Raw genomic sequence first — 27172 nt, forward strand, 5'->3', positions numbered from 1 at the left:
GAAAATACCATATGATGGTTACCGGTGGGGTAAGGGGGTGGGAAGGGATAAATTGGGAGTTTGAGATTTGCAGATACTGACTGGTACATATAAAATAGAAAAACAAGGTTATACTGTATAGCACTGGGAACTATACTCAGTATCTTGTAGTAGCTTATGGTGAAAAGAATATGGAAATAAATATATGTGTATTCATGTATGACTGAAGCAATGTACTGTAACACCAGAAATTGACACAACATTGTAAACTGACTATACTTCAATTTAAAAAAAAGAAAGAAAGAAAAAGAAGAGTGAATTAGGCACCAGCCTTTAAGTCTCTCAGCCTCAGGAAACCGTCCACTGCTTTCCAAGAGATCTTCTGCCACTAGCTCCGGGTTAGAGTTACACCTCCTCCCAACCTCTGAGGGCAGGAGGGCTTGGCAATATAATGTCGCTGTCCACCAAGGAATCGTCTCTCTGATCTCTTTTGTTTATGTTCCCTGACCCTTCTTCTATGTCCTTGATGGAGCTGAGAATCCCAAGAGGAGCCCAGGGGTTCTCAAGGCCATTTACTTTCAAAATCTTCGTGACATGGTTTGGCACCTTTCTTTGGAATTTTACATCCATTATGTTTTGTTGTCTGGTAGAAACTTCGGTTTTAAGATCCTATTACACAAGTAATAAACAAACATGATTCATAGGCCAATCTTTGAACCACAGTCCAGTGATGTAACATCTGTCTTTACTAAACATTTTCATTTCTGAGTGTTGTTATTGTGTTAAAAAAAATAGTGGTGGGGGGACAACTCTCCAAAGAGTTTTACTTCATCCTTGACTAGCTATGGTATTTAGTGCTTCTTAACCAGAGCTGTAGGCATATGGAGTTTATAAAATAATTTGGAATGAAATACCTTACTGAATGGATATTTTTTAGATGGTAGTAAGTAGGTCCCCAAGGGCATTGTGTCTTGCCTGGTAAGACCTTCTCCAGCACAAGAAAGTGGAGAGCCCCACATTCTCTGGCTGTACAAGAGGGCAGGAAAGTGGCTTTGCAATAGTGAGCCACTAGGAGACAGATTCTCCCCAGTTAACTCCCTCACCAGCTGACCACTCTAAACCCAGACTTCACAGGCACTGTAATAGCATGTTAACAGTGAGGTTTGAAGGAAAGAGAGGGTGGTGGATGGTTCTGTTTTCTGAGGTCAGGATATTCTTACAGGGTTGTTTGAGTCCAACACAGAGAGAGAAGGGAAATAAAAAACAGTCATGGGTCCCGATGTGGCATCACCAATTGTGTTTGATGCTGGCTGGCCCTGACCTTTGCAGTTAAGACTGAGAGCCAGAGAGGCTGTGTATTGTAGGGATTTTTCCCTTTTTGTTTGTTTGTATAAAACCAGGGAGGGAAATAGTTGAGTAAAATCCAAGAGTTTCTTTTATTTCACTTCTCTGGAGATCTAAATCATGGAATTGGAAGGACTTGCTTGATGCTTGATCTGTTAAAGCAATAACTGTCTAAGCTGGTGTCCCCTAGCCTTTTTGAACCTGTACCTGCTTTGGTGAGCATGAACGTTTCCCACCTCCTTGAACAGTCTGATTTTCTCCCTCCTCCCCACCTTGCAACCTCCCCAAGATTCATGTGCTTTGGGAAGTCATGGCAGCAGAGAAGATATTATCAAGCATTACTTTCTATAGTTTCCTTTACAAAAACAATAGGCATTTGTTGACTTTCCAAATGTATGAACACATATTATATAATTGAACATGCTTTTTTACTTTATGTTGCACTTTTCATGCCAACAGAGTGCCATTTGTACCAAGTGTCTTGTGATTTCAGAAGGCTCATAGATCTTCCCAAGGCCATGTATAATAAACTCCCAAGGGCCTGTTTCTTCCAATCCTAGATGACTCAGTCATGGCCACCTCATGGGCTCTTATTTCCGTCCTGTTGGAGTCTTCATCTCTGTTGGAATCAGTTTTCGAGTTCTGAGTGGACTTAGAGATCATCTAGTCTCATCCCTGCATTTTTTAGAAACAGATATCCAGAGAGTTTAAGCAACTTTCCCAAAGTGACACCATTATGTTTACACTGCAGAGCCTGAGTGACAACTCAAGTCACCGAATTCCCTGCTCATTTTTCTTTTTACTATGTTGTCAGTTGCTTAAGTTTTCTCTACTTTATCCCAGCCCTTTTAAAGATAGCAACCAATACTACAAAATAAATGAATGCCAGTTTAACAAACTATGCAGAAATACTTCATATTCTTTTGTATATACTAGTATCAAGCTATGTTTACAGTACCTCCAAGGCTGAGAAAATATTTACTTAATTGCTATGAACCTATATTTTTGCTAAATATTTTAAATAACACACAAGAAAAAAATACACAGCCCCTAATTTCTGGTAGTTTAAAATTAATTGGGGAGACAAACATAGGTTATATTCAGCTTGTGGCCAACTGTGATCTCTGGAACCTTTTAAAATGCGTTTGTAATTAGTGATTTCCACCCCTCCCCCTGCCCCTACTCTGTATCTCATCCCCCCTTGAATTCTTCTGCAGTTCATCTGTACCAAGAACAATCTGTGAGGTTAGAAGGAATGTAGGAGAATTCAAAGGTGATTTATTGCTAAGTTAATTACTAATAATATAAAAGTTAGGAAACGTACCTTTCCTACGAGAAACGGTAACTAGTGTCATTATTTTCTAGATGGGGATACTGAGGCTCGGCAAAACTATGTGAGTGGTTCAGGACTGGTCAGTAGTTAGTACTAGGTGGAGCAGAGTCTTGTAGCCAAAGTGGCTGGTGTCAGAGCCCACAGGCCTCCGTTCAGACCATGAAAGCAAGAGTATAATAAAGTGGGGAAAAGCAAATAGGACAAAATAGGCTTGTGGAAAATGACAGTTTTGTCCCAGTGAGGTTATAAGCACATCAAACAAGCTGCCTGTGAAAAGCTTTTGAACATGCCTACTGTTCTGTGTGTTCTTCCTAAGGCCGTGTGAAGTTTTACACGAGCGGGGCCCTTATCGTGGTGGAGGGGGATTCAGAGAGGTGGATGATGGATGGACCGCAGTCTCAAGATATCTTTGCTGAATTCACCTTCTGTTTATCTCAGAACTGGGTCTGAAGCAAGAGTAAACACATGAGAGACATAAAGTCTCAGGACCTTAGGAGAAGAAAGGAATTTAGCATCCACAGTTGTCATCTAAAAACAGTTCCTAGGTCACAGAGTCTTGGAAAATGGGATCATGAGCCCGCAGATTTCTTGGGAGGAGAAAGTTGTTCTCTAGGACCCATGCTTTTGCCAGAATCGGGCAGGGTTTATAGAGGGTGAACCTGGCAACTCCTTGTTTTCTCAGGGTACTCTTGTCCCTAAAATTTTCCCTATAAATCACCAGTGCATGGTGGGATAATGTCACTTTTTGTATATTCCCATGAGATGGGGCAAGGAGCAGTATGGACCTGATAAACCTACCCATATGTAAATGAAAGTTGTTTTGTTCAGTTGGCACGTATCCATATTGTTCAGCTCCAAGGGTGTGCAAGATAAAATTTTTTGTGAAGTGTTCAACCAGGAAAAAGGGAGAACGTGCAAGAAAGACAAAAATGTAGACATTCTTCATCTGACCTGCACTGTAGTGGAGGATGAAAGCCATAGATCCTCCCCAAAGAGGTAATTCTAGCTTAAAAATTCCTTGGTTCTCAAAAGCCTGGTATTGCATATTTGTTATATTTTTTCCTATTTTGTTTGTAAAAGGCAGATGATGTAATGAAGTAATTTTTTTTTTTTTTTTTTGCGGTTGAAAATTAAAGAGTTCTTGTGTATTTTAGGTCTTACAGGAATTCTAAGGTGCAGCGAGAACTGGAGTGTGTTTGTATTACTTGGGGGGGAGCCAGGAGGTGAGGGGGAAACATTCCAGCTCCTGCCTGCAGATAATTATAAGCCATAATCCCTTAATACATATATATATATATATATTTGCTTCCACTGGTTTGAGATAAAAATAAATCAATTTTTCCAAAAATGTATTTCAGGGCCCTGTTAGCATCTCAGATGGAACCAACATTTGCCAGGAGTGTTTTCCCTTGTTTTGATGAGCCAGCTCTGAAGGCAACTTTTAATATTACAATTATTCATCATCCAAGTTATGTGGCCCTTTCCAACATGCCAAAGCTAGGTAAGTAATGTTTCGTACTGTTTTATATATATATATATACACACACATATATGCATATGCATATGTAACTATTATATATGATGTATAATATGTTTATATAAATATATGTTTATAGATTTGTATTTGTATTTTTTGTCTTATTTTTTTCATTTCCTGAATAACTTTAAAACAAGGCTAAAACAGGTTAAGCTTTTAAAGGAAGTTAATTTCCAAGACACGTTGAGTAGATCATTGTATTATGGAACACGGATATGGCAAAGGTCAGAAAAGTGGTGCGTTAATCGAGTGATTCATGTTTGGCAAATACTGCCCAGAAGGGTGCTACTTGGCAAAATTCAGAGTTTTATCTTTCTTTATCTTTTCCTTTCTTTCTTTCTGTCTCTTTTTTTTTAAATCAAAACAGATTATTATTTTTTATTGAAGTATGTATTTTTATGTTTTATATATTAATTATGTATATTACATATTTTTATCTCTGTACTGGATTTTATATCAATAGATTTCCTAGCCAGTCCGTTGAGAGTGTATTATAATTGTACTATGCTGTAACTGGGGAGGGCAGTCACAGGGGACGTGTTAGCACCGACATCTTGGAGATGGTAAATCCTGATTCTTATATATGAGGAGCTGGGGACATTATTCTGTCCTCATACATTGGCAGCCTGTCTGCCCATTGGTTTGGGCTTCAACTGTTGATCTTTACTGATAACAAGCTAGTGGACTTAGTCTGAATCTGGTTCACAGATGTGGGTTTTGTTTTGTTTCTTTTGTTTTTGGCTCACAGTACTTTTTTCTTTTCATTGAATTAGTACCTGACTTTAAAAAATTCAGAGATTTCTCATAGAAATCAAAATTCTTACTTTTTTGGACACTCAGAACATCTAACAACACTGGACCTGCCCTTCCTATGTGCCGGTGGTAGTTGCCGCTGAGAAGAGGCTGCCCCCTGCAGCCTGAGCCTGTGCGCCCGCCTGCCACGCTCCCGCCAGTCCCTGTTAGTGTGCAGCGGCCCAGTTCACGTCAAGTACCCGGCCCTCACAGGCATCTGAGTTTGTGACTTCAGGCTTAAAGACTCCAGCTTGCCTCCACTGACAACCTGCCTGAAACCAGAATTGTGCCTTGTTGACCTACCGTGGGCCTGGGAAGCTCTAGATTAAGTGCTGTGAGACCCAGGCTGGCCTAGGAAACAGCAGTAAATGGAAAAGAGAGCAGGCAGATCACAGGCCTAATTTACAGTGCTCAGAGAGTTGCCCTCAGTCAAGACCATATTATTCAAGGTGCTAATTCAGGACCAAGATACCGTCCTTCGACCTTCCTAATACAGTGTTTTGTTTTGTTTGGAGGGGGAGGTAATTAGGTTTATTTATTTGTTTGTTTATATTTAATGGAGGTACTGGGATTGAACCCAGGACCTCGCGCATGCCAAGCATACCCTCTACCACTGAGCTATACCCTCCCCTCTCCTAACATGGTTTTGAAGACTTAGGGTAGAGAAATCCAAACTGCTGGACTATGGGGAGTAGTTGGGAAGAAGCAGTTGGCTGACAGTTGGCTTGACAAATTATTTCAAAGGTTTTGCTTAGATGTTATTGCTAATTATTGCTTATCTACAATGATTTGGACTAAAATCAATTTCTGTAGGTCAGTCTGAAAAAGAAGATGTGAATGGGAGCAAGTGGACTGTCACCACCTTTTACACCACGCCCCTCATGCCCACTTATTTAACCGCCTTTGCTGTCTGTGACTGTGAGCATGTCAGCAGGACTGAGCGGGGCAAGGAGGTGAGTGGGGGAGACTCTCCAGGTATACGGGGATGTTTGTACTGGCTATAGGGTGCCATCCACTCCTTCTGCACCAGGGCCTATGCCTACCACCCCGTCGTCCCCTCCTGGGTCTCGCTCTGACTTCCCCCAAGCCCTGTTAAAGCCCTCAGCGTGGGGTTGCAGACTGGAACGCAGCAGCTCCCACTGTGGCTCTGTGGGGGGTTTCTATGGAAAGGCTGCACATTAAGCCCCCTCATGTCAGGTTCTGAGCCCCCTCTTCCCAGGCTGTCGCTGTCTGTCAGAGCACAGGAGAGAACAGGGAAAGCGGCCACACTGCCCCTTGAAGCTCAGGTTTACCTGATGTCTTCCTCGCCTACGTGTTAATGCGGCCTTGAAGCCGGGGTGCTGCTCTAAATGTCTACCAGCCACTATGGTGTGGAAACCGAACACCCCAGACTGACACCAGCCCGGACGACCGCTCCGGCTGAAATGCGTGCAGGTTAAGTATCAGCCCTTTCAAGGAGCAGGCCTGCTGGGTCCCTCAGCTCTGGGGGATGAACACTTCCCCAGTTGTGTAAGTAGGTACTCGGTCCTGAGACACCTAGGCTTGTTGTTTTTGTTTTTTAAATTGAAGTTTAGTCAATTTACAATGTTATGTTAATTTCTGGTGTACAGCATAGTGATTCAGTTATGCATATACATACATATATTCCTTTTCATGTTCTTTTTCCTTATAGGCTATTACAAAGTATTGAATATAGTTCACTGTGCTATATAGTAGGTCCTTGTTGTTTATCTATTTTATATGTAGTTGTTAGAATCTGTGAATCCCGAACTCCCGGTTTATCCCTCCCCACCTCCATTCTCCCCTGGTAACTGTAAGTTTGTTTTCTATGTCTGTGAGTCTGCCTCTGTTTTGAAACACCTAGCTAGTTTCACCCAATTATGCCTCATTACATAATGATGCTTAACGGAAATATCCAGGTTATTGTAGCAGTGCTTTATGGACCGGTTCACTCCTGACACTCGAGGGTGGATGTAAGTAAGGCCAGTGCTTCAGGCCCGGTTTTTTCTGGTCAGATTGGTTTCACATGGCTGAGGAGAATCAGGCCCTACAGCTGGCCGAGGCTCTCTCCTGGACCCAAGATCTTCGAGGCTTGTGCCACTGACCTGTGGAGACAAGGAAGCTGTGGCTGAGCCAAGTCCATCACAGGGGGAGAATCACTCAAAGGTCCTTCTCTGAAGGATGAGTTAATAACACTGTGTTGGATGCAAACCACAGCTCATTATCTTCCTCAGCTGTTGGCTCCAGCCTGATTTCCCTTATTGAGTAATCACTCAGTCGATCCTTAATAGTCGCAGATATAACACTAGCCAAGTCAAACATTCATGACGTGTACTGATTGATCTCCTCAGGGATGATTTGTAAGCCTATGCTTTGTACCTGGCGTGAAGAAGTGGGCCCGGAACTCACAAGTGACCCAAGGTGGCTGTCAGCAGCCACATCGCAGTGGCTTGTTGCTCTCAATGCTGCTGCACAGTGAATAATCCTTATAAAAGGATCATGTCTGTTTCTTCATGAAAGATCACCCTGGAAAGAAAGCCAGCTGCCATAGAAGCAAAGAGGAAATGGAATATGCCTAAGAAAGTAATGGTCTTAGCCAGAAAACTGAAATTTGGGATGAGTTTATCAGTGGAATGTTGCGTTTGGCTGTGGCTCAGCTCTAGGGAAGTGAAGGAGTCCACCATATACTCTACGGGAGAATCAGAATGTATTCTTGGAATAGTATCCAGACTCTACAAAAATGACTCATTAAATAAGAGAGAAAAATATAGCAAAGTTGAAAATGTGGTTCATGCGTGGCAGGAAGGTAAACGTCAGAAACACATAACTAAGGTTGGAAGTAACATTTTTGAGTAGAATTTAGCACAGATGGGCATGTGTAAAGATACTCTCTTAGATGTTGAGGCCCCTGGGTCTCGGGAGACCACTGGGACACAATGGTGGGCTAGATGTGACTCAGAAGGAACTTTATGGCCACATCTCCAAAATACTCCCCACCTGTTTGCGATCCTTGCTGCCCTGCCGCTCCTCCCCCGCCTGGCCCCACCCCCCAGCTTGAACTCTTCATCATTTGCCTCCCTCTCAGCTTAAAGAATGGTAGTTTATGGGAAGAGCTTTGTAAACCAAAAATTTATGTACAAACATGAATTGTTACTGCCTTTGTTTCCCAAAAGGCTACAGTTACTGCACACACATTATCTTGACCGAGGGGAGAGGTGACTGTCATTTCCACTCAGTGGTGTGGGCTTTGGTTTAGATGTCTGACTTTGCCTCGGAGGTTAGAGCTTGAGCAGGGGCAGGGAAGTGTAGTTCCTGGGATAATGAGCAGCACGAGGGAGGCCAGAAGGCGGGAAGGGCTTCTTCAAACACAGGTGGTTGCATTTTGTGAAAGGGGAGCGTTCCTGAAGACCTCACGTAATTCAAAAGTCACACAATTCAAGACAAATTTTCCAGCAGAAACAAAAGCAGAGTCAGGTGAACGTGTTCTTGGAGCGCAGCAGTCTGCACATATTGTTGTGCTGCTTTTCACTGTCTTAGCATTTTCTCTGTTTTGCAGAGAAGTTCTTTCTCAAATTAACTGTACTTACATCAGGACAATCGTCTTAACTCCCTCATCACTAATTTTCATTCCAGGGTCACTGAGTCTCATACATATTTTTTCTTTGGCGTTAACACTAGCAACTCCATTTAAAAGTGCTCGGATGGTATTGCTGTAGGGGATACAGTGATTTCATATTAAAATAACAATGGATGTTAAAACAACATCAAATTAGTCACCAAAATCACACAAACAAGTTCAGGCACCCAGACAGCAGCACGGGTTATGTCATTAAGCTAACAAAACGTGGCAAACGTGGGCGCGTCATAAACAAAGACTGTAATTTGCTTGCTTCAACAACTATAAAATCATAAGACTTTCGATGAACTTTTTTTAAATTAAGGAAATTAACTTTATTGCAAGTTTTGAAAATAAGATGGGATGATTCAAGATTTTGTTAACAAACAAACCATTTTAAATTTGCATGATTCAAAGCTATTTGATACATTCCATACCGTTTCAGCCCCACTAACTGCACAATTCTGTTTTGAATCATTGGAAATATGTCCTGAAGAGGGAAGCAAGGATCCAAGGGGCCCTTGCTCTCTAACAGGGAATCTTCCTTTTCTGTGGGGGTAGGTATCTTTCGAAGTTTAACATGTTATTGCAGAAGATTGAAATAGCATGCTGTCTGGGGGCCCACTGTTCACAACTTAGTCAAAAGCCTTCTGGGCTTTTCTCACTGCGTGGACACATTTAAACATCTTATTATGCAGCTTCTTCTGAAAAGTTTTTGGCTCGAGAGCATCAGGGAATTGGAGCCAGCAGGCGACCATGTTCCAAAATCACTACAGCTTTTCCTAATTCTTGCTTAATTGTTTCTGTTTAGATACGCATCTGGGCCCGGAAAGATGCCATTGCAGACGGAGATGCAGACTTTGCTTTGAACATCACAGGTCCCATCTTCTCTTTTCTGGAAGATTTATTTAATATCAGTTACCCTCTTCCAAAAACAGGTGAGGCATCTTCCCTTACAGTGCATTCAGTTTCCTATTATGGGGGCCCTGGGCTGAGATCAGAGGGTCCCATGTGCACTTTGCTATTTTTGCTATTTTGGAATTAGCTGCACTGGCTTTTCATCATCATGTCCTACACCTTCCTGGACACACAGAAGACTGTCTGTTCTGTCTCTGCACGTGCCATATGCCCAGCAGGTGCTTAGCGAGCTCCCAGGCTTTAGCTGCCTCCTGGGCACTCAGCAGCAGCCCACCTCCTCCAGACTCTGCCTTCTCTCTGGCCTTTCCTCTCAACACTAGTGTGCAGTGCAGTGTCCTGCATTCTTTTAGCAGGCTTGTGTGAGTTAGTCCAGCTCCCTTCAGTAAGATTTGTTGGTTTTTAAAAAAAATATTCTTTAGCTGTGAGTCATTGGATTAGGACTTGGGGGGTCCCATCTGTGAATTTTAAGATTGGAATCATGTGTGAACATAATATGATCCTTGAGGAAATATGTAAACATTTTATTTCTTGTAGATCTGCATGGAATGGTCTTAAAATTGTCTGAGCCACTCAGCTCAGAAAGTTGTTCAGTGTTTTTTCTCTCTAATTTGAGGGTATCATGTAAATGGATTTTGTTCCTCTGAGAGGTTAGTTGAGTCTTAGGAGAAAAAATATATTCAGCCTATACTGGCAGATGGTGAAGAAAACAGGCAGTAAAAATTTGGGAGCTTGGGCCTCCTGAACACTGGGGGAGCCAGGTGCTCTGCAGCTCGAGCCTTCTAGCTAAGGAGGCACAGGGAGTGAAGGAACAGGAACAAGCCTCAGCCCACTCATGGGTCCCAGAGGGGATACCTGTCTTTTTGACAGCTGGAGGAAGCAGGAGTCTGGGCAGGGAGACCAAGTTTCTATCACGTCTGTGGCTAAAAGGTCTCAAGATGACCCTTGTCTAGGCAAGAAGATTCCCATTTGTCTTTATTTGGATACCGACAAGTTCAGAGCTATTCTTAATATCCTGTTCTGTGAAAGCATCTCCATCCAATCAGTCATCTCTTTATTATCTCTACTTCCCACCCCCCTTATTCTCCTGAGTTTGCATCACCATCTCAACCACAACAGCCTCATTTAGTTTCACCACCACCTTCCCTCTTGCCTCCTCCAATCCATCTTCCACACTGAGGCTGGAGGGATCTTTCCAAAGCAAGATCTGATCAAGTTACTGTCCTCTCTATAACCTCTCTGTGGCTTCATATGGCCCTGAGGATAAAGTCCAAACACCATACCCAGTCTTTACAACAGTGCATCTCTGGACCACCTCTTGGGGTTTTAGGCAGTTCCTCAGAGTGGGAGCGATGCTCTGGCACCACCTCTATCCTCTCCTGCACTTTCATCTTACTTTCCTCTCCTCCAGGCTCTTGTACGTGCTGTGTTCACATCCTGCAGTACCTTTTAACCAGCTGGTTGATTCTTGTATTTCTCAACTCAGTGCCCCTTCCTCCAGGAAGTTTTCCCTGACTCCCTTTCTGACACTTAAGCTGAGGCATCTAAGTATGCCCAAAGTTAACAGAGCATTACCTGGTGGAGGCAATGTAATGACTTGGATACACTTAACTACACACTGTCAACTTCAACCAAGTATAAAGTCAACTTAAATTACTGAACATAGCGTAGCATAAACCATTCATTAGGCAAGTGTAGCATGGATTTTAGGAGTAATATTTCTTCCATTAGCAAAAGAAAATTTTAAAACTTTTGTTGTTCTTCTGTTTTTAGAAGTAGTAAATGATCACACTATAGAAATTTGGAAAGATAGGGAAAAGCACAAAAAAAAGGAAGCAAAATCTCCTGTAATGCTACCGTGCAGAGATAACCATGGGTGGCATTTTGGTATATATTTTTCCAATGCCTCTTCATCTCAATTTCTGTATTTGCTTCTTTGCTTTTAACAAAAATGTCACCATGGAATTGAGACTGTTTTTGGCCTTTTTTTTTTTTTTTTTTTTTTGTAAGTTAACAGTCTGTAGCAGCATGATCCATCTAACTATTTTTTTTATTCTCATTTTTAGGACATCAGATGCCTACATATCAATTTGATAAAATAATTTAATTCTCAGTAGTTGAGCATTTAGACTGATTCTACCTTTGGGCGGGCACTTTTAAAACACTAAAGAAAACATAAGGAAATGTTTACAAATATCCATGCTATTTGCCTTAGTAGAAATTCCAAAAGTTGAAAGGATAGGACATTTTTAAAGATTATGAAGAATTTTGCTGAGTTGCTCTAGAAAAAAATTGTACCAGTTCACATCCTCAGCAACAGACTATGTGTCAATTTACCTATACCTAATTATTAATATGAATTATAGCCAGTACTAATTATTAATCTTCTCATATGTTTGAAAGATTAAATGATATCATTGTTTTAATTTTTGGTTTTGATAACTAATGAAGTTGACCATTTTAAATAAGATTTTTGACTGTTTAAATGATTTCTTTAGTGAATTGTTCACATTTTTGTTTTTTCTTTTTGATGTGTCAGAGTTCTTTAAATATTAAAAAATATTGTCTAGTTGTGATACATATTGCAAATATTTTTCCCAATCTGTGTTTTGCCTTTAAAATTTGTTTATGGTGTTTTCTGGTGAACTAAAATATTTAATTTTAAATAAACCTTATTTTTTAGAGCAGTTTCAGGTTTACAGAAAATTGTGCCCTAAATATAGAGTCATGGTACACCTCCTCTCCCTCCCCTCATCCACCCCCAGTTTCTCCTGTTGTTAACATGTTACATTGGGGAATTATTACTTTTTATTGTGATTGATGAACCAGTATGGTACATTATTACTAACTAAAGTCCATAGTTTACATTAGGGTTCACTCTTTGTGCTGTACAGCGCTATGAGTATAATGTATCTACCATTACAGTGTCATATGGAATAGTTTCACTGCCATAAAAATCCCCTGTGCTTCACCTACTCACCCTCCCCCTTTCCCCCAAGTCCCTGACAACCACTGATTGTTTTTTTTTTTTTTTTTTACTGTTCCTATAGTTTTGTCTTTTCCATATGTTATATACTAATTGGAATCATACCATACATAGCTTTTTCAGGCTGACTTCTTTCACTTAGTCGCATACATTTAAGTTTACTCTGTGTCTTTTCATAGCTTGATAGTTTATTTCTTTTTACCACTACTATTGTATGGTTGTATCACAGTTTCTTTGTCCATTCATTTATTAAAAGACATCTTGGTTGCTTCCAAGTTTTAGCAATTACGACTAAGGCTGCTATAAACATTCATACGCATGTTTCCGATACAAGTTTTCAGCTCCTTTGGGTAAATATCTAGGAGCTCAATTGCTAAACTGTATGGTCAACCTATATTTAGCTTTATAAGAAACTGCCAAATTGTCTTCCAAAGCGGCTGTACCATTTTGCATTCCCACGAGCAATAAGTGAGAGTTCTTGTTGTTGCACATCTTCTCCAGCATTTGGTATTTTATTTTGAATTGGCATGTAGTGGTATCTCATTTTAATTTGCAATTTCCTAACGACATACGATGTTGAGCATTTTTTCATGTGTTCGCCATTTGTATAGCTTCTTTAGTGAAATGTATTTAGATCTTTTGCTACTTTTGTAAAGTTATTTTATTATTGCTGAGTTTCAAGCTTTCTTTATATATTTCAGATAGAGGTCTTTTATCAAAAGTATTTGATTTCCGTATAGTTAAAACAATTTATTTTCTGCCTTCTGTCTTTGGTATTAGTCTTTAAAGCCTCCTTTCCCCTCAAATTGTAAACATTCACTGGTATTTTCTTTCAGTAATATATGATTTCATTTTGAGATGTTTGTATCTGGAAGTCTCAAATTTTGAGGAAGAAATGATTTCATTTTTCCCTCCGTTTAAACCCACTTAGATATAATTGCCTTGCCGACTTTTGACAGCCGTGCCATGGAAAACTGGGGACTGTTGATGTTTGATGAGTCATTATTGTTGCTGCAACCAAATGATAAACTAATAGAAAAAAAGTCTGTGATCTCCCATATTGTCTCCCACGAGATCGGACATCAGGCATGTGGTAAAATGTTCTTTCTTATTTCACATGAAGATATTCTCCAGCTGCTGTACCAAAAATAACAAAACCCTGCCGTATACCAAATTTTAAAAAATTACTTGAAAAGCGAGCCACTGAATGAAAACAAGGAAGGATCTGTGTAATCAGATCCCGGATGGATCCGAACTATTGGTGATGGATCATAGTGGTGAGAACTTACCGTCCTTCCACTGGTCATGTATTCATATCTGCAGAGCAACTCTGTTCTACAGAGTTTCTCTTCAGGAAAAGTAAGCCAAACAGAACTATGATTATTTGCTTTTCGTTCCATCTTAAAATAGGGATATTCAAAACAGTCACTGAAAGATATCCACATTTCTTCAGTAGATGAAGAAGTTACAGGTTAAAGGACTGTAGTCAACGTATCGGCGTCAGTGACATGAGCAGTAATGAATCCTCGAGCTATAGACCCACAGGTGATGCAAACAAGCTGTATTACATTAGATCTATGTACTTTTAGGTTGTGATTTTTAGCAGTTTAGTTATTTGATTTGATGAAGAATCTCACATCTGCATTTTGACCTTTATCAATACAAGTTTGTCAAGAAAGAAATCATCTAAACTTTGAAATTGTTATCTTCTTGTTATACGGACCCTTAAGAAGTTTTGGAGATGAGTGATTTACTGGGTTTGAATAACACCCTGTTATATAATCAACACACACTTTCTCAAGTTTTGGTCAGTCACCCCAAAGTGTCATTTTTCATTATAGTCTAAGTGACACATTGTTTTGGAATACAGGCTGCTAACTATTTGTACATCACAGCTATTATAAGAATTTGGTTAAATACCAGGGTGTGGATTTGTTGGTTTTGGAAATTACTGTGTTTTTCTTTCCTGATTCTATTCATCATCCGTTTGACACTTTCTGTTAAGCTCAAACAGAAAATAATTATAGGTGGACCACTCTGCAGAACATATGAATACTTGAGTGATTTTTACATGGTGCAGATCAAATCATGTCCTTAAAAACACAATAACTGCTTACAGAAAAATCCTGTTGTAGTCTGTTTGGAGTATAAGATGCTGTCGTTAGTAGCTGTTAAGTGAACATTTAGGACTTCCACTTTAACTGAGCATACTTTTGGACAAAGTGGCAATTTAAGAAATGCTACTCCAGCTTACCTTATTTTTCAACATCACGGTTTTAAAACAAAAATTGCTTCAGTCATTGGATGTGAAATGATTATTTTAGAGAAATGCATGACTGACATCTCTTGATGTTAAAACGCCAACGTGATTTTGGAGTCCTGGTTTCAAGTTTGACTATTGATAGCAAATCTCAAGTTTAATTGTGTCTCTGACCTTACATTTGCTTAACATGTGATTACAATAAATATTGCTGAAATTGAATTTAAGAATGTTCTTTTTTCTCCCAACTCCAAAAGTGGTTTGGAAACTTGGTTACCATGAGTTGGTGGAACAATATATGGCTCAATGAAGGTTTTGCATCTTATTTTGAGTTTGGAGTAATTAACTACTTCAATCCTAACTTCCCAAGGGTAAGTATGTCTGTTAAATTTATTTGAAAATGGATAATGTAGGGGGTGAGTATAGCTCAGTGGTGGATGCATCCTTAGCATGCACATGCTGGGTTCAGTCCAGGACATACTCCATTTAAAAAAAAGAAATTAAAAGATTTTAATTAAAAAAAGAAAATAGATAAAATACAGACAAATACAAGCAATATTAAGTTATCTCTAATACCAGAGATAATCAGTGTTATCTTCTTGATGTGTTTTCTTTTTCCAGGCTTTTATTATTGTAAATATTCATAAAAATGAGAAGTACACAGAAATATGTAATGCCTTTCCTACTTCCTATTATTTCAAGAGCATTTCCACAGATCATTAAATCATTTTTGAAAGCAAGATTTTTAAGGGTTGCCTAACATTTTATCATATCACCTTGTAAGGTGTATGTATGTAACCTTTCCCTACTTGTTAGATTTTACGTTATTTTCATTTATTTCTACCTAGACTGAATTTTAAAGCACTTGTAATCAGTCGTCTGTGATTTTACTAATAAGTGATATGCTATATTATATATTACATATAATATAGCTGATATTACATATAATAGTAATAGATATTATATCTATTATAGCTGATATTCTTTTGCTGTTTTAAGTAAATAGTAATATGGAAAAATAAGTTTATCAATATGTAAATCTTATTATTTTAACTATGAGTTATATTTATTCTTTTTCATATCCTCTTTCATTACCGGTTGCTACAAGCCATTGACTATAGTTCCCTGTGCTATACAGTAGGACCTTGTTGTTTATCTATTCTGTACATAGTACTTTGTATCTGCCAGTCCCACATTCCAGTTTATGTTTATATCAAAATGTATTTCTGATATTTTATTTACAGTAATTAGATGGTGCTTTCAGAATGGCATGATAAAGCCAAATTGATTTTATTTGATTGAAGTGTGTTTACGTGTTTAGATTTAATATCTTCTTTTGACACCGACCTCACTTCTTCACACGGTGCCACAGGTCCTTTTCCCCGCTCTGCTCCTGCCTCCTGCCATTTCTCTGATGCTCAAGCTTGTTCTTTCTGCTACCCTTCGCTGGCCTCTTCTCATCTCCCCTTCCAAGTGTTTTCAAGGCTCCATTGTTGGCCTCTTTTCTCCTCTCCCTACCCTCACCCATTCAGAGTGTAGTGACATTTGAAATGCTGATCTCCTCTGGCCAGATCTTCTTTACAAGTTAAATTTATTCACTTTGGAGGAGAGTCTAAGATTGTGTTTCTTTCTATTATATTGGTTGTAGAATTTCCCTCTTTTATGAAAGGATGGAAATGGTAGATAGATATTTGTTTTTGTTTTTGTTTTTTTGTTAATTAAACCGTTGGCAGAATAAAAAGTTGACCCACCTATCTTGGCTCCACAGAAACTTAAAAAAAATCCTTTTTCCCCTGTTTATGAAATTGCAGTTTCTGGAAAGCACTGACGTAGCAGCCTCAGTTCCATGTCACCCATCCTACCCTTTGTGAATATTCTGTAAAACGCTCACCGCCCCACAGTCCAGGAGCTCTGCAGTGCCTCAGCTCTTCCTCTCCTGGAGTGGACGTCCTTATGTAGATCAGGAGAATGCAGCGTTGAAAGGTTAATTGACTTGCCCAAGGTCATTTGCCTAATTGAGGCAGAGCTGTGATTATATTCCAATTATCCAGGTCTAGTCTGATGAGGAGGATAAGGATGATAACACTAATACTGTATTTACCATTCATGCACTGAGCACTTAGGACTTAATTGCCTCGTAGTGTGAGTTCTATACGTATATCATCTTACTCAATCTTCAAAATAATCATATGAATGTAGTTGTTAATGTTTCTATTTTACTTGAAGGAAACTGAGGCACAGAAGCATTAAGTAAGTCATTCAAGGTCTCACAGTTATTAAATGTCACAGATTCAGATTCAGTTCCAGGTGAGATTTGGTTCCAGGTCTCTCTAACTGCAAAGCCCATGCCTTTATCCACTGTGCTCTGTAGAGAAAACACAGGAGTGTTCTTGTTCTCCAGGAGCTCAGAGTGTGTGTGTGTATATATGTTCATTATATGACTCTTTTCACATATATAAACTTTATATACATACAGTAAGTCTCGGTTGTCTTCAAAGGTCCTTTCCATATACTTTACATCTAAAAAATTATTTCTATCTCTTTTATAAAGTAGCATTTACACATGGTTAGTGTCATCTGTAACTGTTTCTGAAAGCATTTGATTGTGTCCCAATTTAACTCTGCATTTAGAGTCAATAGGGAAAGAATTTCCATTCCCGTAAAACACCTAGGGTCTTAATTAAATAGACTATATTACTAACATCAATCAGTGACCTCTTAATGCAAGTAAAATGGCTAAGATTTATCTGGGAAGTGTTGATAAAAACATATGACCAACGTTTTTGATAGTCTAAGATGGAAAGATTATCTTCTTTTGCACCATTTAGTTATTTCTTTTATCACTGACTCCTAATCACTCTTCTCTGAGCCTATACTTCTCAATCACTTGTGAAGCTGAGTGAAGCAGAACCCTTACCAGAAGAGCATCAGATCCTGGAGCTTGAGAAAATTGCCCTGAACTTCTTTGGTTTTTAAAAGTTTAAGGCTTTGTTTGAGTGATCTTTGAGAGATCAAAACTTTGTCTTCTTTTTAATCTAGTCACTAAATTGAAATTGAGTAAAGGGCATCACAGAACTATATGCAGGAACAGATTTCCATTTGTTCTAATTCTGGTCTAGTTTCAGCTGAAAGCCATTAAAACATGAGACGAACAGGTCACGGTCGGGGTATGAGTGAGTGTTCCTGCAGCTTCTCCACCGCCCTTTCTTCGGCTGTGTCTTCTCGTGTACCTCGACTATTCTTGGCTTCCCCTTCTAGCATTCCTTCAGAAAGAAATGGCCCTTGTCGTGTGTCTAAGAGAGATCTAGTCTTTTGGAGAGTTTTATACTTGCTAAAATGTAATAAACTGCCTTCTCTTAATGTATGAGCTATAAACTGCAGTATCCAGTCTGTGGATTTATTTCTAGTAACTAATATTATTACATCCATATCATTATGAATTTGTTAATCTGTCATGCTTTTGGTTATAAATGTTCATGTTAGAGAGACTGATAAATTTTAAGGGATTACTAATCAACTACCAATGAAATTCTAGAGCATTAAAGCCACCAACAGCAGATACAAACTACTATATATGAAATAGATAAACAACAAGGTCCTACTGCATAGTACAAGGAACTACATCCAATATCTTGTAATAACCTATAATGAATATGAAAAAGAGTATATATGTATGACTAAATCGCTATGCTGTACACCAGAGACTAACCCAACACTGTAAATCAACTATACTTCAATAAAAATAAATACATAAATAAAAGGACCCAGAGCTGCTGTTTGCTGGAGGACATGTCTGGGTGGCCGAGGACCTCCTTACGGGAATATAGATGGTTCTCTTGGAAGCCACATTAACTTTTCAATTGATTTCTTTAATTGAAATAAGAACGACTACAGAATGGGAAGGAAAGTATCCTAGAGTTTTGTTATTCAAGGAATCCTGACTTATTCGGCTTATTGCAGCCCAAAGAGGACTTCCCAATTATTGATTTTTCCCCTCTTCAGTGTTAGTTTTTGAAAGGATTTTAGGAACATTGAACTTTGTGTTTCTGTGACACCTCGGAAGGTAATGTGGCTCAATGTTTTCCTTTCAGAATGAGGTCTTTTTTTCTAACATTTTACATGATATCCTCCAACAAGATAATGCCCTGGTGTCTAGAGCCGTCTCCATGAAGATGGAAAATTTCACAGAAACCAGTGAAATAAATGATCTCTTTGACCTGTTTACTTACAACAAGGTAAAGTCAGTCACATACTTTCTTTTGTTCTGTACTCTTGCAGAAAGCTGCATAAAATGGATTCTAAGGGTTATAGACTAATGTGCTACTACACAGCTTTGGTACAAAAACCTTAATATTATTCAATAGATGGATTTCAGAAAACATAGTTACATCAGTTCTTATTAGTAAACATTAATCAACCCACAATAGGTGCTCAACACCATCCACCTTTATAAATACAGGCTTAGATAGCTTGCTACTTTTAAGGTGCTTGGTAGAAATTTGTTCTTGTGTCAACTGAAAGAAAAACACACAACGTAAAAGTTGTGGTTTAGTTTTATTTGGGAATCTTACTGAGGACTATAGCCTTGAAGACAGCCTCTCAGATTGCTATGAGAAACTGCTCCTAAGAGGCCAGGTTTTTGCTGGGAAAAACACTCTGTCAAGCATAAAAAAGTTACTGCTAATTACAAAGAACAAACATCTCAAGTTAATGATTTTAGTACTTTTTCTATGTATGGAAAAAATGCAAGAATCTGAGGTCATTGAAATTTTTCCTTAGATATGTATCTTAACTATGTAGGGGCTGGTATATCAAAGCACAGAATCCTTCATGTTTTTCTCCATCCTCAGTTCCCTTCTGGGTGCACTGTCAGTGGGCAGCAGCGGTGGCTGATGTCTTGATCCTTGTAGAACTGGAAAGGCAGGCAGCATCTTTTCTTTATGCTTGTCATGTGATTATCTCAGCCTAAAAACTTTTGTGTACCCTGAACTCTTCAGATGTAGGGCATCTGCTCACCTTTTACTTAGTAATTAATATCAATCTACTATTTTATTAGCACATTTGGCAGTAACCTAGACATTCCGCTGAAGTACACAATGCAATCAGGAGCATAGTCCAGAGTCTTACATGTCGAATGGAATGTGTCAGTATTTAGATACTGAACTTTATTCAAATAATGGACAGCTTCTTATGTCCTAGGGAGCTTCTATGGCCCGGATGCTTTCTAGTTTCCTGAATGAGAAAATCTTTATCAGTGCCCTTAAGGTGAGTTTACAAAATTGTTGTTACCTGATAGACAGTAAACATAAATTGCTTTGGCATGCTATTTATTTTGACCTTAACTTTTCTATTCTTACAGTCATATTTGGAGACATTTTCTTACTCGAATGCTGAGCAAGATGATCTGTGGAGGCATTTTCAAATGGTAATTGTCCCACTTCCAGCCAGATTTTTGCTGAGCTGTTCTGTATGACACAGTGTAAGATTGGGAGGCCATATGTGTATGGAAATGTCCCAGGAAAACAGTCTTTCCTTGTTTGTGACACTCTCTTAAGTCAAGGGTTGCTTCTTCAATCTTTACCACTGTCTTCCCAGTGCCCAGAAGAGAGCTTGCACATATTAGGTCCACAAATATGTGTTCACTGAATGAATGAGTGAATGAATGAATGAATGAACTAAGGAACCATCCATATATAGAGAGTTGAACAGAATTAAGTTTGGCCCATAATATCCACTGGGAATTACTATATAAGGTGTAGGAATTTATAATAGGAATAGTAGGAATAGGATAGCTGTGTGATTTCTTTTAGGAGATTGCTACCTCAAAAGACTTTGATGATAAATATCTGCTTTTGTGATGATTTTTTTAAAACAGGCCATAGATGATCAGAGTAAAATTCTTTTGCCAGCAACAGTAAAAAGCATAATGGACAGTTGGACACACCAGAGTGGCTTTCCAGTTATCACCTTAGATGTATCTACTGGCATCATGAAACAGGAGCCATTTTACCTGGGAAAGGTTGAAAATCAGACTCTTCTAACCCGCAAGTAGGTCGATTTACTCCCCTGTCTTCACTTCCCTTGGGGTTGAGCTCTGACCACATGGAAACCAGCCTTTGGTTGAGGAAGCACAAGCCCTCCTGGGTACACACTCTTCCCTGGGGTGACTGGGATGATGACCAGGTGCTCCACACAGGATGTCACTGGGGAGCTCAGATGAGCAGAGCCCCTAGAGTTCTGAGCAAGGCCAAAGACCTGCATTTAGGGATTCACGCAGCACTCCTCCCCTGGGATTTAGGACCATGCCCACGACCAGAGCTTCGGGTGTCATGTATTCTCTTTTGTCCTTTAGACAGCAGTAATGAGTTATCCAGAATTCTGTGTGAGAGGTAATAAGATAGAGGCTGGACGGCCTCATGTTAGTTGGGAGAAGAGGGGTCCTGTTGCAAGGTCATCTTCCCTTCCCTCGAAACGGAACTGAATGGTGACTCGACCCTTGAGAACTAGTTCTGTGCATGTCTGTACACGCATTCATAGCCATACCTAAAATATTAGAGTTATGGCCTTCAGATCCAAAATTCAAGCCTTAGGTAAGTCCTATTTAAAACCTCTGACTTTCAGTTGCCTTACCTATAAAGTAAATGTAATAACATGTATCCCAGTTTGAAAGATGAAATGAAATAATATGTATGAAGTGGCTCAGCATTCATCACTTTCTCCTTCCTATCCCTTCTCTTTCTTAACTCGTTAGATCATTTTCAACTATTTTTGATAAAGTTTTGATCCTCATATCTCACCGTAATAAGTATCAGCACAAATTAGTAGTTCATTTTCATATACCACCATGAAAATTTTCAAATAATCTCACTCCCTTTAAAACCCCAGGGGAGAGGAACGAGAGATGCACAGGTCCCTTCTCACTGCGATATTCTGAGACTTTTGAGGTATCCTTAGCAATCACTTAAACATAGACCTTCAACTCAGAGTCTTTGAGAAACTAGACTTGAAAGCATCTGGACAAGATTGAAAGTGTTGCCCAAATTCAAGCAGTGTGTCTCTTCCGATGACTAATGTCCTCTGTGGTCAGCTGCTTCCTCCAGGTCACGTCCACCGATGTGGGAAGAATGCCGGCATTCAGTAAATATGAATAATCCGGCTAATCTGTGCTGAACACTTTTCAGATGGGGAGAAAGTTTGAGGTCGAAAAGCATTTTGAAATGCTTGTCAAGCTTTCTCTTCTTAAATGATTCTTCTCCTTTCTTGGCACGGATGGATTTGGGTCTGTCTGCGGCATTTGAATGACCCCTGAGTAAGGCCAGGTGGCTATAATTTAATATACACAGGCCTTGAGAGCTTCAGATACAAGAGTCTTAGTAGTTACCTTAAGTTATAAGAAGAAGCAAATCTGTAAGACACAGCAAGAGAACAAACAAATAGCCAAAGCGAAACTGGCTTGTAAAAACAACAGCGAGTAATTCTAAGAGCCAAGTCCTCCATACCCACAGGGAATGACCAAAGAGTTCTAGTTCTGTCTGTTATTTTACTCTCTTTCAATATTGGCTCAGAGTTTATGTGCTTATGTGTGAACATTAACTGAATTTTTAATTTTTTTCCCAAAAGTGACACATGGATCATACCTATTCTTTGGATAAAAAATGGAATTACACAGTCTTTAGTCTGGCTAGATAAAAGCAGCAGTAAGTAACACATTTTTAAAAATATCTTCACATGTATATGTGAATATATATGTATATGTGCGTGTGTATAAAGTCAGAGAACAAAATGTTGAAATGTCTGTCTTTTGAAATGCTATCTTGTGTAAAAGTAAAATATTATATCATTCTTGTTGAACACAGAGCTTTAAAGAAAAGTTTCAAGTCAAATCCATTATATGTGAAAAAAATATAATGATATCGTAAGATCAGCACATAATTTAGAATTTCTTTGCTTTTTGTTCTATTGAGTTTATTGTTTAGAATGATAAGGATATAGTGCAAACGTGTAGGGAAGTATTTTTTAAATGTACCACTTCAAACTTTTCACATATTTCTTTGTAGAAGTATTCCCTGAAATGCAAGTTTCAGATTCTGATTCTGACTGGGTGATTTTAAATTTGAATATGACTGGATATTATAGAGTTAACTATGATAGGCTGGGTTGGAAGAAATTAAATCAACAGCTTGAAAAAGATCCTAAGGTGAGGCTACTTTTTATACTTTTTCTGAAATGTCATTACTGCTGCATTCTCTAGCCTTTAGAGGTGGACCCTTCACTAACCTGTCTGGTTGCCACCTGACCCCTTTTGCCATCCCTCATCCCAAGGCATACTGGATTTATTTTCTTTATTCTTAGGGGAGGTTTTGGTTGAATATATTGTGTTTTTAAACATTAATCTCACTTTTCCACAATAATTTTACCTTTCAAGGTAAAAATCAGAATAATTTCCTGTTAACCATTAGTTATTGTGATCTTAGGCAAGTTGCTTAAATGTTCTACTTCAAGTTCTTCACTTTAATGTGGGAATAATATCATATCTTTCTTATTCATTATAAGGATTAGAGACAATATAGGTAAACATATACTTAAAATTTATAAGCCCATAATAGGTACTCAGTATAGATACATGCTAGAAATTATTAATTTAAAAAAATTATATACTCATTCTCCCTCAAGGGAGAGAACTTAATTTACAGGGTATCAATAATAATTCAATTATTACTTTACATTGTAAAACAACTCTAAATTGTTATGCAATAAATAAATCCTAAAATGTTGTCTAGTTCTAATCAGTCAGATTTTAATTTGTTGAATTAAACCAAGTCTCCACTGGTGGAGATGGATGCTGGCTTAGAAGTGTATGGAGCTGGCTCTGCTGTGACATCTCGGGCAGTTCACTTAGACTCCATTCATAAAACCAGATGTTGAACTAAGAGGTATCTTAGGTCTCTGTCTCTTTGAAGGTTCTGAGTCACACAGCAGAAGAGGCAGTGCACAGTGTATTGGTCCAGAGCTTGGGCTCTGGGTCACATAGACTTGTGTTCATGTTTTTGTTCATCATTTACCAGATGCGTGACCTTGGGCCTCTTATTTTGTCATGCCTTGGTTTCCTTATCTGTATAATAATGAGTATAATAGACCAGCCTTAAAAAGGGTGGTTGTGAAGGTTAAATAAGGTGGTGGGTGCATTATATTTAACAAAGGCCCAACACAATTCTGGCATTCACAACATGTTCTGTAACTTTTCAAAAATAAATTATTATAGGGCTTTGGAATAAAGGTATAAAATCCAGTTATAATAGTATTTTATTTTAAAATCTTTTTCATACTAGCTAAATTCTTTTTAATTTCTAAGAGCGCTCTTAGCCATGGAAGCACTGGGTCATGCCATTAGAGCAATGATTTCTTGAAACCATTGTAGATTTACTTATTGAAAAGCTGAGGTCAGCTATTCCTATAACATAACTGGTGAGCAAATAAAACATTTCTATTATTAATATTAATCTAGAAAATGTGTTATTACTGCCAGGAGAGATAGGAGACTGCTACCAAGGAAAGAATTAAGCTTGGCTTGTTCAGCTGCTCAAAGGGATGTTGGAAAAATACATTTTCTGGGACCACATACGTGAACATGCTGGGGGATGTTGAAATAATGCTGTAGGAAACGCTGGCAGCCTTAGGGCACAAGCTGAGACAGAGTCCTGTGGCCTGGCAGTGCCAGGGAGCTCAAACAGAAGCCTGAGGAGGGAGATTGACAATTGATTCCTGCCTTTCCATGATTCAAAGGGCTCTGTTGGTCGTGTGTTGAATCAATAAAATCTGGAGAAGATACCATTCAAAAGAGTACCTCAGTATTGGCAAAATAGTGCTATTTAAGGCTTTCTATGCCAAAAATTCCCCTGACAGTAATTTGGACATTGTAATACAAGTTAATGTATACTCTTTGTTTTGCAGAGGCCCTGTACACTTGGCTTCCTGTTTTATTTTTTAACATGCTGTTTTTCGCAGAATATTTTGGCAAAACTCTCAGCCATATTTAAGCCTTATGATTTATGTCCAGAGGGACCACTTATCAAAAACAGATGTATAATAAACAAGTTATGGGAACTATCCTTAGAAATTACCATTTCTCTGCCCATGAGGTATTTCACGTGAAAATGCTTTGTCAGCAGCAAATGTCATTTGTCATTTTGAAATGTCATCATTAAATGTCATTATTATTTTGAAAATGATTTTTTATTAAAGAATGCTCCCATCTTTTCCTGCACGTTTTTGGATCTCGTGTGCAGGCTATTCCTGTCATTCACAGACTGCAGTTGGTCGATGACGTTTTTTCCTTGTCTAAGTGAGTATATTTTCTTCTCTTATGGTTTTAGAATGTACCTTGAGAAATTTATAAAAATAATAACCTCATCACTCTGAAGTTGGTTCTTTATTATCTACAGACCCTAACTTAATAAGATTAGGATCAAGTTCTGTGGTTATTGTGGAATTTTATACTGTAAAAGTTACTGCACTATATGCAACAACATGGATGAACCTTGAGGACGTTATGCTATGTGACATAGCCCGTCACAAAAAGACAGATCCTGTCTGATTCCATCTATGTGAGGTACCGCAGCAGTCAAATCAGAGAGACAAAAAATCGGTGGTTGCCAAGGGCTGGACAGAGGTGGAGGCGGGAGGATGCGGAGGTGGTGTTTAATGGGTACAGAGTTTCAGTTTCACAAGACAGAAAGAATTATGGACATAGATGGTGGTGGTGGTTACACAACTTTAGGAATGTATTTAATTCCACTGAACTGTACACCTAAAAATGGTCACGATGACAAATTTTATGTTGCATGTGTTTTGCAACAATAAAAAATAAGAAAAAAGACAATTCAAAGGAAGTCATTATTGGGGAAGAGCAACACCACCTACCTACTGCTGTGAGAAATGAAAGCTCCAGAAAATAGTGTTTTTCACAACAGTTTGAGAGGAAGGAGTATGTTCTTCCTCAAGTCAAAACCTGGTGGTCAGTTATTTGAAAGTCCTACATATTTTCAATCAAATTAACTTTGGTTTAATAAGATTTTAACTGATTATGGAGAATTTTTAAGAGAATCTTAAAAGAGCAGCAAAGAAAATTCAGCGTTTTAAAAGGAAGCCCTTAAAGGAAAACTTTTAAAAGGATGCGACAGAGAAGATGTAAATAAAACAGAAATAATAGTATTTAAATATTTATAGGATTATCGTACAATGTATAAGAATCATGACTTTTAATGTCTCAATCAAGAATGAAAACTCAGGTAAAATCCAAGTGATTCAGACTTGCTTTTGTAAAGACTGTTAAACATTAAAATGGATAAATTTAGGAAGATTGTAGAAGACATCTTTATATTTTCTAAGACATTGGAAGTTAACGAAATAAAGTAACTGACATAACCAAAAAAAAATTTTTCTGGAAATAAATAGACTATCAATTAAGATTTTGAAGTGATTCTTTTACGCAAGGGTGATGGCTGCAGGTATAATTTTAATGAGCCTGAATTTTAGTATAATGTACTAAATAATATAATATACTAACATCATTGATTTCACTTCCATTGGATTTACTCAGTATAAGCTGTGCTGCTAAATTTTTAACTAGGGAGATTTTAAATTTGCAGACAATGAAATTAAGGAGTATACATAATTAATTATCCAGTGTGTTCTCTCCTTCTTTGGCCTGTCATGTTTCCTGAATGACTGTCTGTTCATTTCATCCTTCATTTTGTTATTACGCTTTTCCTCCGTGACGTACAGCACATTCCCCTGCCAACTGCTTTGCTGAAACATTTCTCTTAAGATTACAATGACTTTGATACTGTTAACCACATCCTCCTGCAAACCTGTTTTTTGGTTTCCTGAGACTCTAATATGCACACCTGGTTCTCCTCAAGTATAACTTTTCTTCCTGCTGCTGTGAGCATCCTTGAGACCAATTATGGTGATGTTATTTTCATCTATCCTTCCTTTGGATAATTCACACACTGATGGTTTCAGGGATCATTTATTATGTATATGTACAGCGCCCAGCAGATACAAGGTGCTCAGTAAATGTCTGTGGAAGGATATGTTGGTGACTTCTAAATCTACATTTCTCCTTGTCTCCTCCATCTTCTGTTTATCCTGCGGTCATTTAAATCCAGTACCTTAAACACTGTTACTTCTGAGTCTAAATTGCTCCTGCTATTAATTTCTCTCTTCCTGTCAAAGGTACTACTATTCTTCCCATCCCCCAAACTTGAAACATCAGCAATAACCTTGACTTTTCCCTCTCTCTTCATCTTCCATCAAGTCACCTTGTCTTACCTATTCATTTTGGGGATCTGGGGAGTGTCTTTTGGTTTCTCACTTTACCTGCCACCTTCACTATTTCTGTACTACGT

The 27172-nt window shown here is 38.6% G+C and overlaps 1 protein-coding gene across 1 annotated transcript in view; it reads left to right on the top strand.

The window, feature by feature from the left end:
* Positions 1 to 27172, top strand: part of LVRN (laeverin) — a 57413-nt gene that overhangs the window by 13964 nt on the left and 16277 nt on the right. Inside the window, exons 2-13 of the mRNA XM_074360503.1 lie at positions 4015 to 4157; positions 5799 to 5938; positions 9413 to 9539; positions 13434 to 13588; positions 15020 to 15133; positions 18854 to 18997; positions 19962 to 20027; positions 20122 to 20187; positions 20638 to 20810; positions 22383 to 22459; positions 22820 to 22959; positions 25049 to 25104. Of these exons, the coding sequence (XP_074216604.1) occupies positions 4015 to 4157; positions 5799 to 5938; positions 9413 to 9539; positions 13434 to 13588; positions 15020 to 15133; positions 18854 to 18997; positions 19962 to 20027; positions 20122 to 20187; positions 20638 to 20810; positions 22383 to 22459; positions 22820 to 22959; positions 25049 to 25104 (1401 nt within the window). The remainder of the gene's footprint in view (positions 1 to 4014; positions 4158 to 5798; positions 5939 to 9412; positions 9540 to 13433; positions 13589 to 15019; positions 15134 to 18853; positions 18998 to 19961; positions 20028 to 20121; positions 20188 to 20637; positions 20811 to 22382; positions 22460 to 22819; positions 22960 to 25048; positions 25105 to 27172) is intronic.

Source organism: Camelus bactrianus, chromosome 3, assembly GCF_048773025.1.
Source record: "Camelus bactrianus isolate YW-2024 breed Bactrian camel chromosome 3, ASM4877302v1, whole genome shotgun sequence".
NCBI classification, from domain to species: domain Eukaryota; kingdom Metazoa; phylum Chordata; class Mammalia; order Artiodactyla; family Camelidae; genus Camelus; species Camelus bactrianus.